This window comes from Phaenicophaeus curvirostris, chromosome 9 (genome assembly GCF_032191515.1).
Source record: "Phaenicophaeus curvirostris isolate KB17595 chromosome 9, BPBGC_Pcur_1.0, whole genome shotgun sequence".
Lineage (NCBI taxonomy): Eukaryota > Metazoa > Chordata > Aves > Cuculiformes > Cuculidae > Phaenicophaeus > Phaenicophaeus curvirostris.
Window position 1 is genome coordinate 6,852,286 of NC_091400.1, and position 13,481 is coordinate 6,865,766.

The 13,481-nt window shown below is 36.4% G+C and overlaps 1 protein-coding gene across 2 annotated transcripts in view; it reads right to left on the reverse strand.

Moving 5' to 3' along the window:
• Positions 1-234: 234 nt before the first annotated feature.
• The window catches only part of GPAM (glycerol-3-phosphate acyltransferase, mitochondrial), a 29,515-nt gene continuing 16,268 nt past the window's right edge, over positions 235-13,481 (reverse strand). The window contains exons 11-20 of one of the 2 annotated variants that reach the window (XM_069863261.1): positions 13,216-13,301; positions 12,126-12,241; positions 11,356-11,426; positions 9,944-10,208; positions 9,333-9,475; positions 7,654-7,731; positions 5,331-5,468; positions 4,896-5,085; positions 4,730-4,788; positions 235-3,544 (exon numbers count right to left, since the gene is read on the reverse strand). In XM_069863261.1, coding sequence (XP_069719362.1) covers positions 3,428-3,544; positions 4,730-4,788; positions 4,896-5,085; positions 5,331-5,468; positions 7,654-7,731; positions 9,333-9,475; positions 9,944-10,208; positions 11,356-11,426; positions 12,126-12,241; positions 13,216-13,301 — 1,263 coding nt within the window. In that variant the 3' untranslated portion in view covers positions 235-3,427. Of the gene's footprint in view, positions 3,545-4,729; positions 4,789-4,895; positions 5,086-5,330; positions 5,472-7,653; positions 7,732-9,332; positions 9,476-9,943; positions 10,209-11,355; positions 11,427-12,125; positions 12,242-13,215; positions 13,302-13,481 lie in introns of both variants that reach the window. The other variant, XM_069863260.1, reaches the window with a different exon arrangement.

The window sequence follows — 13,481 nt, forward strand, 5'->3', positions numbered from 1 at the left end:
AGGAAAACCGCACCTCCACTTCATGACAAACAGACAGTGACTCAGGAGCCAGGATGCCACCTCCATCCCCTTTTTAAATGGTTCTTCTCCAGTACATGCACTGGTAGAGACAGAACCACAACAAAGTCTTTAGATAGTTTAATTTCAGAAACTACCTTAAGTAAGGCAAAGTTATCAAATTAATTATCTGAGCAGGTTATTTAAGAACAACAAACAAAAAAACATCAGAAGAGCTTGTTAAATGTCATATTAGCAAACAGTTTAATTTATTAAAATGACTCCAGCACACACTGCGCTTCTACAACAGACATGGCATTACACATCACAGGTAAAACATGGTAACATTTTCAAGGAAGCAGTATCAGGCTCGTTAGCACAGAAACACAAGAGCAACAGCATCTTACATCACCTCCTAGCTCAACCTCTTCTTTGTGATTCTGACACTTCTCTGTGGAGCAGGCAGGCAGTTAAACGTATGTGTTGTGTGTATGCTTCCTATTAAAAGACAGGTGAACAAAGCCCTATACTGTCAAAGAGAAGGCAGGTATGCCTCCAGTGTCACTGTGAATAGAAAGCAAATACATTAATAAGTGTATGATTCCTGGTGGCCTGGGTAGCTGCGGCACCATGGGAAGTGGAATTCTACATTTCCATGACTCTATAAATGTGAGATCTATAGGATACATATGAAAACATTAAGTATCTCCTATCACAAAAGATCCTGGCCCAAAAAGATTTGCACACCTGAGTAATATGCTCTTAAGAATTATGAGACTCATGCAAGTCTTTATATTAGAGGAGAGTCTCAAAAAAAAAAATCTGAGGTGACTCGGGGCCAGTCCTTTCTTTACTGGTTAACTTTACCAAATTAACTCAACCTGGCGTTCTATCAGTAAGGGAATCATGAGACATTAATAAAATCAGAAGACACTGAAGGTGTAAATACAGTGCAAATGTGTTGGCTTTAGTTTTTGACTCTTACAGCCTGATAATTTTATATTCTGTGCTTTATTGTCAAGGAAAAGCATAGTTGTACATCATAATATACGTGCTTGCATATATATGTATACATCCATACCTGCTGTAGAATGCAAAGGCTTCCAGTGGCAGATGATTCATAGCACTGACTTCTTACATGCAAGTTTTTCTCATACAAAACCAAACCAGTTTTAAAGGTGCCCCCTCCCTCTGCATACTAAATGTATTCATTAATGCATACTCACATGCATTATTATCCTACCCACTCACTGATTTATATCAACTAGATTTTTGGTTTTTTTAATGTGAGTTATCTTAGATGCAACACCCAGCCAGAACACTCCAGTGACCACAGCACTCCTGGGTTTTATAGTAACTAATATGTCAGTTGGCAGAACATTCTTAATAAAATTATTCAAGTTTTGTTTGCTTCATATTGCTTCATTTTTAAAAGTCTTTTTTACATACAATCTTCGCTGTTAGTACACTTCAGATTTACTGAAATGCAGTAAACTATGAGACCTCTTTATTCAGAAGCACCTAGTCTTTTTCTGACATTAAATGGAAGCCATCAGGAGCATTCTTCGGGTTAACAAACAGTGCACATTAGCTAATATGAGAAGAAACTCTTCGCTAAACAGCTAGTAGACTTCACAAAACAAAATATGTGTGATGTAGTCACTATCCTGCTGAGACAGCAGTAGGATGTTAAGAACAAAAGTGACTCTTGGGTCAGTTTCTATCTGTATTAGTGTAGCTTTGGTTCAGAAATTCTTTTAGTGTTGTAGAGCACCTGGTTTAGTGACAAAACACGCAAGTCTCACAGTGCTAACAGTATAATGCTAATAAAATATAAACTGCAGGTTTCAAATATTAATAGCATTTAATAAAAAAAAAGTACAGAAATATTCTTGTTGACAAATGTGCAGTAGAAATGCAAACTCCTTGGCCACAAACTCAAATTGTGTGCATCAGTTTTGTGCTGGCGTAACAGTACAAATGCTGGGATTCAAGTATGCTTTTCTGTATTTAAATTAAACGACAGAGATTACATGTTTGGGGGGGTGGGGGGGTTCTGCTCACAAGACCAGGATGCAAGAATCAAGAAAATACTGCAGTAATTGAAATGGTCTATTTCCCTCACATAGAAGGCAATCTAAATGAGAAAAAAAAAACATTTCATAAGCAAACCAGCTTCACATATCACCAAGTTATTGCTTCAGCTAGACCAGCTGTACTAAAATACAGGACCACAGGTTGCAATCTGATCACTCACACGAAGAGAAGATGAAATCTACAGTGCAAGTCTTCCATGCAAAAGGATCAAATTGCAAGACCAGAGTCCTGTTAGATGGGACAGAATTTATTCATCATTCAGTTTTGTCCGCGACTATTTTTTTGTAAGTTAGTTAGACCAGAGTCAAGAAGTACATAGCTTATAATATTTCTGTTTCTAGAGGTTACCACTTCATGCCAATTTAGGTCTGCTCAGCAACAGAAAACAACATGAACACTAATTTCCAAAGAATTGCAAAAGTTATTGCTGAAATTTTTAGGGCCAAAATTAAGTTATTTCACCAAATCATGTGTTTACTCCACTTAAAAAAAAATCTGACATCCTATTAATTTAAAAAAAAACCAAAACAGCAACTTAATAGATTTTTTCAATTAAATAGTAATCTATGATTTTACAAGATATTCACATTCAGGCAACTGTCTCCTGACTTTCATCTGCCTGAATGACAGATGCCATAATAAAAACAAGAACGCTACTTTCACATTCTTCACGACAGCAGTGATTAGTGCAATTTACCACTGCACTACACAACTCTAACAGTGCAAGATATGCCTGCTAACAATGCTTCTCACAATCATCTGCTACATGATCATTATTCTCAGATGTCCGTAACTGTTATTCTCACTAGGATTTTGGCATTTATGTTAATATTTATGAAAAACTATGGCTTTATCCATGAAATACATATCCTGCCTAAGCAAAAATTCTAAACCATTTATTTAAAACAACAAAACTGAATTGGAATGAAAGTTATTTGTTTATGCCATAACCTGTGTTGCCACTGAACTCAAGATCTCGGGGTTAACTACAGATCACAAATATATTTGCGCATCTGTTCCAGTCTTTTAAAGGATATTTAAAACCTAACACTGATAATATTCTAATCATTTAACTTATTTTTTTGCAATGTGTTTAATTACTTGTATCCAAAGTGTCATCTGAGTATCGCTGTATTACAGCAGGATTGGGACTGTAAGAAACCCATAAATGCACACGTAAGAAGGCACTTGTCTTCCAGTAGTTCAAGTCAGAGAAGGCCTTACCCAGACAGTGGCACCTTACGCTTTTGAAGGATTAGCAAAAATGTCCCCAGGCTTTGACACAGTCTCAAAACCCGTCTTCATATTCCTGGACAAAGGTGCTATATGTGGTCTATAATACCATGAAACTCATGATGAATTCCAGTAGTTTTTGCCTGTTGTGCTGAGGTAGGAATGCAGTGCTTAGTTCCAAAATGGTGTCTCTTCTTTGTTTCGTCTGATTGAAAACCTAAAGCACAGCATGAATACATGTAAGAATCACCACATCCAAGGAACGTCCTTTCTTTTGTGATTAAAAGCTTATCATCTATCCTAAATTTGCCCTCATTTACAAGACTTTTTTCCTTTCTTGAAGGCTTGGATGGCAATACCTTTAGATATCATTATAACTTACTCAGTGTTGAAGTTCTTCAAGTGGTATGGAAGAAGAAAAACTGAGAAATAAGCACACTGTAAGATAAACAGCCAGCTCCTAACACTGGGGAATAAAACATGCACTCAAAAGGCATCCAAACTGAAAAACATAAGCACTCTGAAAACAAGAATTCAGACATCATGCTCTGAAGAGACACTCAGCGGATGCTACCTAGTTCCATTTTTCCAAAGGTAGAATACACTAGAATTAAAATGATGGATTTGATATGTGCTTTCTTCACAGCTCTCTCAGTCCACAGGAAGATACCTTTAATGTAGGCTTTACTATAGGCTTGCTACTGTTGGATTATTTAATACAGCAGAATTCAAGGACAAAGATTTCAACAAAACCCTTATCTAGCAATACTTTGTCTAAATGCTGATGCTTTCAAAATTATAATGCTACATCCTATCTGGCATTCAGAAAGCCATGTCATTCTGATGACATAAACTCTTCATTTGCAAAATCTAGATAGGTGGCTTAAAATTTGAAAAGATAGTGGGAAAATACAAAACTGATCTGTTATTCTAAAGAAAATCTGTTCCCTTATGGTGGACACTGGAGGTCTACTAGGATGGTTCTGCTGGAGCATCAATCACTACTAAGCCAAAATTTAGTAACTAATACTTCTCAAAGATTTAAGTAAGCCTTCAAACTTGGATTTAGCTCTCACTAAGCATAGAGCATGCTCTCAGCCTTCCAACATTTTCACAGTAAGGACGTGGAGCAGAGAAGAGAAACTTCATTTGCTGTTAATAAAAATGCCTAGTCACCCAGCCCTCATCTAGGCAGGTCTTCTCAGGGGCAAGAAGTGCCCTGCTCTGCAGCATGTGCTCTTCTCCTACAGCCCTGAGCCTTAAGGAAAGCAAAATGCTCAAAACTCACAATGCATTTGCATATATACATTCAAAGATTTTAAATCAACACTGAACAGGTTCCATTAATTGTCATAATTGTGTTCATTATTAAAATGAAACAGTTTGATCACCAAATACTTACCCCAATTTCCTTAAAGACTTTCACTGCATTTTTCACGTGACTGTAGGTAGCACTCTCCGCTGCAAGAAAAAAACCCAGAGATAAACAAGTGCAACTGAATTTGGGCAGCGTTGTGCTAGGAGGAACAGAATGAATCAAATCCAATTTCAAAACCAGTTCAACATACCATAGACAGCAACATTCTTCTCTGTTCTGCTTATTAAGTGCCTGTGTAACTTTTGAAGGTATTCAGATTCAGCAATAGGACCACTAAAATTGTGCACAAAGGTGACAGCAGAGCTATATGCCTCCAGTAAAGGTCCCAACAACCTCTGCAGGAAAGTGATGTACTGCTGGTGCTCTTGAGACTGGCTCACCTATGAAAGGACAAGAAGAGCTTAAGTGACAGAGGCCAGCAGAAACAAGAACTGACCTGCAACACAGTACACACCAAAACAGCAGCCCAAATAATTCAGTCAATGTTTAACTGACTGTAGCAAAATACAACAGACTAATGCTGTGAGCCAGCAAAAGAAAATTATCATTATGCCTCCCAAACCAGTGAGGTAGTTTGTACCTCATTCAATAGGCTTCAGTGTTGTTACCCTTAGGATAATATTACCTTCAGGTAGCAATCTCTCTGCTCTTCTCCAAAATCACTATCTTCATCTTCCTCATCACTTCTCCAAGACAATGGCTCAGGGATTTTTTTATCCCACTGCTGCTCTGTAAGACTGGGGCTAACATCCTCCTGATCATCCTGCTTGAATTTGAAAGACAAGGTGGTAAGTAGGTAAAAAATCCAAATCCAGGTAAACAACAGATTTTTTTTTTTTATAATCTCCTCTGATTAAATCGGCCCATTCATTAAACAATATTTAATAAAAGACAGGGTTGAATAAAACAGAGAGAAGATACACTTGGTGAAAGACTAGGTTTATGTGACAGGCAAACTAAAGAAAAGTGAAAATCTGCAAGCGCTGCTCAACCTTCCTACCAGAGCCCATACAGCAGCAGTTGCCAAGAAAGTGTTTTCAGTTGTGTTAGGATAAAAAGCTGAGATGCTACCTGGATGTAGATGTGGCTAACCTTCACACTACTACTGCTTTAGAGACAGAGAAGTAAACTCTGTGTTATTATATTAGAATAGTTAAAATCTCAAATAATGCACAATGACACAAGTTGCTATTTGGAAACAGTAACTTACTGCCTCTAATGATGATGTTCTTGCATCTATCCCCACATGAGATATTGGTTGGAGCAGAATGAGCCAGCTTTAATCAGAAAGGCCCCGAACTGTTTAAACTTTGATTACATTGAGACATTAAGACTGACTTCTCCACCTGTTACATAACTGCAATTCCCTTCTACTAATCACCCTGACAAGCATCATCCAAGTTTAGCCTACAAACACCCCACAATAATCCACCCTCAGCGCAAGACACAGATTTACACTTATTAGCAGGTAGGTGTCTTATGTAAGTATAAATTTCTTCAGGCTTTTGAGATGAGTGTGTGGAATTTCTTAACTTGAATACTGTCAGGGGAAAGAGTTTGTTGTTTGCTTTTTATCTATTTAGTGAAGCAATCTATTTTAGTAAAACCACTAATTAGTGAAATGCTTTGTAAAGTGTTATACAGTTCCCTTGCCAGGGCATAGTGAGGTAATCTACTAGAGGTAACAAGCACAAGTGACAAATATATACATACTAGATGCACTTGAATAGTAATTTCGTCTTGTTATGCAACAATGCAGATATGTCAGAACTTCAGGTGTACAGTAACTGAGATGCAATAGAAATATTCCACTTGACCTATCAATGTCTGATGCAACATTCAATTTCAACAACACATCCTCAGAAATAAGTTTTACAGATAGTAAATATACACTTGAAAGTATAAGGGAAGCCTTAGTGTAAATCATTCACCATTAATTGTTTTGCTTAAAGTGGTAGAAGAGAAAGATTCTTCAAAGGTCACTAGTGCCAAGTCCCAAGGAAAGACCCCCCCAATACAGTTATTCCATTTGGAAATGAGAATCAGACAAGATTAAAACCAGACAGACAACAGACACTTCATAGATAGGATTGCTATCATAATATTCATGACAAAGAAAAAGACCTAGACAGCAAATGAAGAATGGCATCCTTCAATCTTAAACTCTGATCAAATGCTTTATTTTGAATGAAGCAAAGGCCATAAAATAAGTTTAAGAAAAATACTGAAGAGATTGCTGTGTTACAAATATTTCTTAGTTTTTTAAGTGGACACTAGAATCACGGAAGAATTAAAAAAAAACAAACCATGGATCAACCAAGCTTCATTTTTAATGGGAAATTTATCAATGCATAAATGTCAGCAGTAAACTGAAATAATTAGAAAGGGCAGAAGCTAGATACCCTTCTTAAAGAGCTTGTAAAAACCCTACAAACACTTCCAACCCATCCAAAGTCATGAAACAACTATTGATTATAGTGTTTGCACTGATTATGTACCAGCACATCCTTGCAACCGCAAATTGTGCTAGCAGGGGAGGCTTCCAATAGTTTCAAGATCGATGCAAAAGGAGTAAAGAATGACAAAAGATCTCAACTACTGACTCCTCTGGAGTAGAAAGTAAACTTCCACTTGTTATAGCTACGCTACAATTTGAAAGGACTCCAATAATAAAATAAACGCCCATTTTACAAGTCAGTGCAAAATACATGCCTGCCTCAGTAGGTTTAATAGTACAGTGAAAGGGCACACAGAGTCATTCATAGCATCACAGGATGACTAATGCTTATAAAACTAAGAATGAAGTTGCGTCAGTCCTGGAGCTGTTATTAAAAGCTTTCAGTAACAGCATATATTTAGAACAAGCCTCAAAATTAAGCAGCACGAATCACCTATAGCTAAAGTCAAATACAAGAAACAAGGCTCATTTAGGGTCTCTACCACCTTACCTCAGCCACCAGAAGAATACCGTATTGTATCAACCTCTCCACAGATTCATGGCAAACTTGATATATCACCTGGCAAGGCTGCAAAACATAAAAGAAATGCACTGAAAAAATCACAGTCATTATACCCATTAGAGCAACACCATTTCCCTGTTCAGTATGAGCATTTTAGATATAGCAGTATTATTACTTTCAATCAAGTTATTAAACCTTTATCACCATAATCCCAATGGAACACTCATGTTTATCCTGGCAGATGTTAAAAAAAAATACAGTGAAATAGGATATTTAAAATTTGTCCAACTATTTTATTTAGGAAATGCATTACTACACTAGTAGAAAACCACATTAAATATTCTCCCTTTTGAATCACCTCTAACCAAATCTTAAGTTGTTAACAATTCTGAAATAAAAACACCATAAAACTAAAAAAATTGAGCCTCATACCAAGATTACTTGGAATTTAAAGGGAAGTACACTTTTAAGAAACACGCTTATGTGTTTCAAAACTCTGAATAAATAAAAACAAACCTCTTTTACATTGTTCATAATCATTGAAGAAATATTCACGAAGTTAAAAAAAATACCAATTACAAACTCTGAAAGAAGGAGGATAAGATTACTAAAGAACTACATGAGCTACATTACTGACCAGACATAAGTACTAAATTTGGCTTAGACTTCATTTAAAAAAGACACATGTAAGAAATGGGTGTGCAAATTGAAGAACTTGAGACCTTAGAATTCAAGAATCTCTACAATTCTAAGGAATGGCTACACACAAGAAAAGAAATATCTAACACTTAACATTGCAAGCATACAGACTGTAAGTATACAGAGTGTATGAAAACTGAGATAACATCAGCTCTCTGCAGTGTTTTGTAACAAAACAAAACCCAAAGTCAGGCCATGTTTAAAATTGCCACTAAGCACTAGGTGTGGCACACTGACTATTGCACTCCTATGCAAATTAGGAATATCTTTAGAGTCTGGAGCCTTAGTTCCCAGTATAATTTCAATCATTTATGCAAACTCATGTGAGTTGGGTACTCTGAAAGATTGTAATTGTTTAAACAAAAATCCCCACATTTTGATAGTTTGAGCAGAATACAGATATGGTTGTGATTGTCTAATGACATAAGCAACATAAAATCTGTTAGAAGACATTAAAAAGTCCAACTTCAAGTTATGGGAAGCCGGCAGAGACAGAGTGAGCAGCTTTTCTTTCTCAGGAAAGGCCAAAAGTCAGCACAGTCAAAAGGCTGCAGGCTCCCCCTGGCATAACCTGCTTTAGCACTTGCACGAGCACTAGGCACGCACAATACGTATTCCCAAAACTGGATTGACGGATTTTGTCACATCTTGCCAAGGAAACAAGGCAGTGACAGGTGTTTGCCAACTTAACTCATGTGTTACCTTAGGCCAGACAACTTTGAGATGAATGGTTCTGATGCAACTACGTTCGTTCAAATGTTCAGACATTTTATTGAAGCAAACAGGAACAATGACATCTTCATTTTTCAAAGTAAATTCAACCTCTTGATACTCATTACCATCACACTATATTTAACAGCCAACACATCAGAAGTGTGGCACTTGGAAAAAGTATCATTTTAAAGTAACACATGGAGTTACAAGCAGAACAAAATTTTGAAACATAGATAATTAATGCACTTACTTACCAAAGATACAGTAAATTCATTAGAAAGCAAGTAACACAAGCTGGCAGCTTTCCGGACCAGGTGTTCTTGACTAATCATACTGGGAGAAGCACCAGTAGTACCATTTCTGTACCTCCTGCTCTGAACTGCATGAAGACTACAGGCTAGAGGAGAAACCAACGTAAGAAAAATTTATTTTCCCAAAGAGCCTTATAGCAAAGAAAACTTAAAACTGTTGTCTATTTCTAGGCCTAAAACCAGTCAAGCATTACAGGCGCAATTGAAGAATAAAGATTGGATTCACCACTATTCCATTTGTGTCCAACTAATGTCAGATTGAAACAAAAACTCACGAAAATCTTCACAGCAAAAACAAATGTTTTGCCATGTTGGTTGAAAACTCTGATAGTGCTTTGACCACGTCAGTGACCAATACACAAATACAAGAAAGATAAAGAATGTTGGGAAAAATTATTTGAATCATTCCACAAACAACAAAGTTGACTTTAAAATGATTTTTTCTAGGCTAAACACGGTCTGAAGCAGGAAGGGAAGCAGGGTTGTGGGGTCGTGGAGATATTTTGACTTCATGAGTCACAAGAAAGTCTTTCCTTGGTAAACACAACACGTACCAATAACAGCCTCTTTAATGAATACATGAAGTACTCCATTGCTGTAGAAGTTGAGTTCAAAGACAGCAGGTATCGTTGTGCTGGGAGTGATGAAGAACTCGTTGTTTCGGCTAGTGTTTGTGATATTCACACAGTTCCCCAACAAGTGGATGGCATGCATGACAACATCATCCGAGTTCCCTGAAAATCCCAAGTCAAAGTCACGGGCTAAGACCTCCTCCTTCATGGAAAAGAAATCTTCTACCAATCTGGAAAGATCAGTTCCCTAGAAACAAAAGCAAAATCACAATGTGAAACGTTATTTCTTTGTGCAGGAGTTTATCCATAAACCACATGACCATGTATATAGCAAACACACAAACCAGCCATTAATTCTCAAAAATCCAAAGCATGACGTAAGTATTAGTGAACCTTGTTTTCAGAGGTATTACTAAAATAATCCACAGGTTTTGAAATATATACAGTTATAGTTTAAAACTACACAGCTATTTGAGAAGCCAAAATTACTTCTTGATTTATTTCACAGCCTGCAGAGACAGAGTTGTTATTTAAGAACATGTTAGAGATATTGTATTTCTATTTCCTATGCTATAAAATGAATGATCAATTATCAGGGAATACAGTACTTAACAGAACTTCTCTTCAATTGTTTGGGGACTTCAGGAGAAGCTTTTCCTCATGCACTTTCTTTCCTTGTTTTTTTGTCAAGATGGCTTCATATCACATCGTAAAACACTTCTTTGATCCCATTATTTTAGGAAATTTGAAAGGCTGGACTGATGCAACAGTAATGCTGGACTGATGCAACAGTAATACTGTCATTGAATAAAAGGATTACATACCTGGCAAATATTTTTCAATTTTTTCTTGATTTATGCACAATAAAAATTCTCAGATTAGAGGCAGAAGGAGTTTCAGAACAAATGCTAAACACACTTGTAGGAGAAAAAAATATTCTTCCATGCCCCACATACATATGTTAAACATCACTATAATTTTGACATCTTGGTATAATATTCTAGTACCAAGGAACAGCACATTTGAGAATCACCATTTTTGAAAAACACATTTGAAAAGAAGAGTTGCTAGCATACAGCCAGTGTGTTTAAGACCAAAAAGAAAACTTAATACAACGAACCTAAACAATCTATTCTTTTGAAAAAGCATAACTACATTTTGAATTACAAATATCTGTTTCTACACGAGTATTTAATATCATCCCATCAATAATGGCTTATCTGCAAGCATCCGCTACTAACTACAATACTAGCACTGAGACTACCTGAAATCTACTTTAGTTTAAACATATTTTTCTTCTTTTATTAGTACCATGCAATAGTAAAATACATACTAGTTTTTAATTAACAAAGCCAAAGCAACGTTTGGCTATTTAAGCAGCATAGAAGCCTTACCTGCCTGTGTCTGTACAGAAGCAAACAGGCAACAAGGTGGGTAGACATCACAGCACAGGACTTCTTTGCAGCTAGAAGTAAACAAGATAAACTCATTAAGCACCTGAGAGGTTCAGAACATCATTATAAGTGAAAGAGTACACATTATTTTAAAAAAAATTATAGTGATATTGGCATACAACTGTACGCTCTGAATGAAATACGAAGTGTATTATGTCTACATAGCAACAATAAAAAAGTAATCAAATTAAAACAAATTGAAGTAAGAAGCCTGAATAAAGCTTACATGTTTCCTAAGCTAAGTACCATTTTGTATGCATCTCTTGTACCACAAATCACACGTTTGACCTCATAACCCATAAAATCTGGCAACACCGGTCCATGCAGCTAGATGAGTGCACATGAGCACCATCTTAAATAATGCTGTTAAGACACAGCAAATAACTTCTTACGTGGAGTGATAAGAAATCAGTGAATCAATATGACAAACAAACACTTCAGAGTACAGCAAGTTCAGTATACTGGTACAAAGGACACAAAAGTTACCAAAACAAACAGGATAAAAAGCTCAAATCACAAAGAGAGTTTATTAAACTTTGAAAATGAGGAAAGGAGGCAAAGGATGGAGAATTGTCAAGAGAGCATTTGAAGTCATCAAATGATCACCTGAATGGAGAGAATGGTGCAAGCATGACACTACCAAAGAGAATGCTATTACATGTAATTAGCAAAACAAAACAGGTAGCCGACAGTGATACTGTAACACTTACTGAACAAAATATGCTCAGCCAAGTTGGATATCAGCTCTCTTCTGAAGGGCTCACTGGTGATATCCCTGGAGTTGGGCAGTGAGGCCTCTGTACCTTCATCCACAGAATCGTGAGGTCTGAATATAGAATAAAAATTCATATTATGACATTTAGATTTTGATCAAAATGTAAAATAACCTGAACTGATTTATTTTTCACATACGCTAAATGAACCAGAGCACAAAACCCACTGCGTAGTCTGGTAAGGGCACAAAAATGTTACACATAACAAGCTCTGCACAAACATAAATACCTACCAACTTTTCCAGATTACTTCTTTGTGCTAAACATCAATCCAAGAAAAGAATACCAAACAGAAAATTGCAACCTTGTCCAATGGCTACTCGTGGCTCTGCCCTTACTTCATTTGCACCACACAGTTCTTTTCCCTTCAATGAATATGGACAATAGTAGATGAAGCAGATCGGCCTGAAAGGCAGTTTCCAGCCCAGCCTCTCTACAAACTAGAGCTGGTCTTTTGTACGAACCTAGAACTTCCTAAAAATAAATTACTCACTTTGTCTCTACTTGTATAAACACAGGTTTATACACAGGTTTATACAAGTCAAGCTAACATCTCAACTAAAATGTGTATGTCTAACAAATGCAGATTTAGCCCTTGTGAAACACTTTGACACTTCTGAGTGACAGACACTTCTTTGAGAAAAGGGTATTCACTCACAAGCACTCTTTGCCTTGCAATTACACCAATACCCACCTGAAATGTTTAAAACCAAACCCTTCATTTTTCACTGTGTTATTTTTTCCCCAAGTTATTTCATAAAATTTAAATTTAAACCACCAGAGGTGACTAAAATTAACAAAGGAAAGTGCAATCGAGCTTATTTAAACAGAGCTCCTGAGAAATAATGCAATTCTTGTAATAAATTGCATTTACAAATGTGTAAGTTTTCAGTTTTCCTACACACAATTACATTAACATTGGGGAGTTCAGGCACTGCTTGGAATGTAATGCAGAATACTAAAAAGACAAACAAAGAAACCAACCCCAACCTGTCCTCCCTCTCTCTAATACCCAAAAAATCTTTACCTTGATGGAAGTATAGCTGGTAACAAAGCTTGTTCCAAAGAAAAAGGAGCAGGCACAGGTTTTTGGCTTTGGCTGTTTACATATTCCTGTTAAGAGACAACTTGTTATTTTCTTGTACTTTTTCCACCTTATTCTTGTAGTCAACTGATATTATTATATGAAAAATGCAATTAATCAAAAATGGAACTGTGCTTAAAAATAAATCTCACTAAAAGAACATTAATAAGGTCACAGGAATTAAAAATTTGCAACATTTTATCCACTTT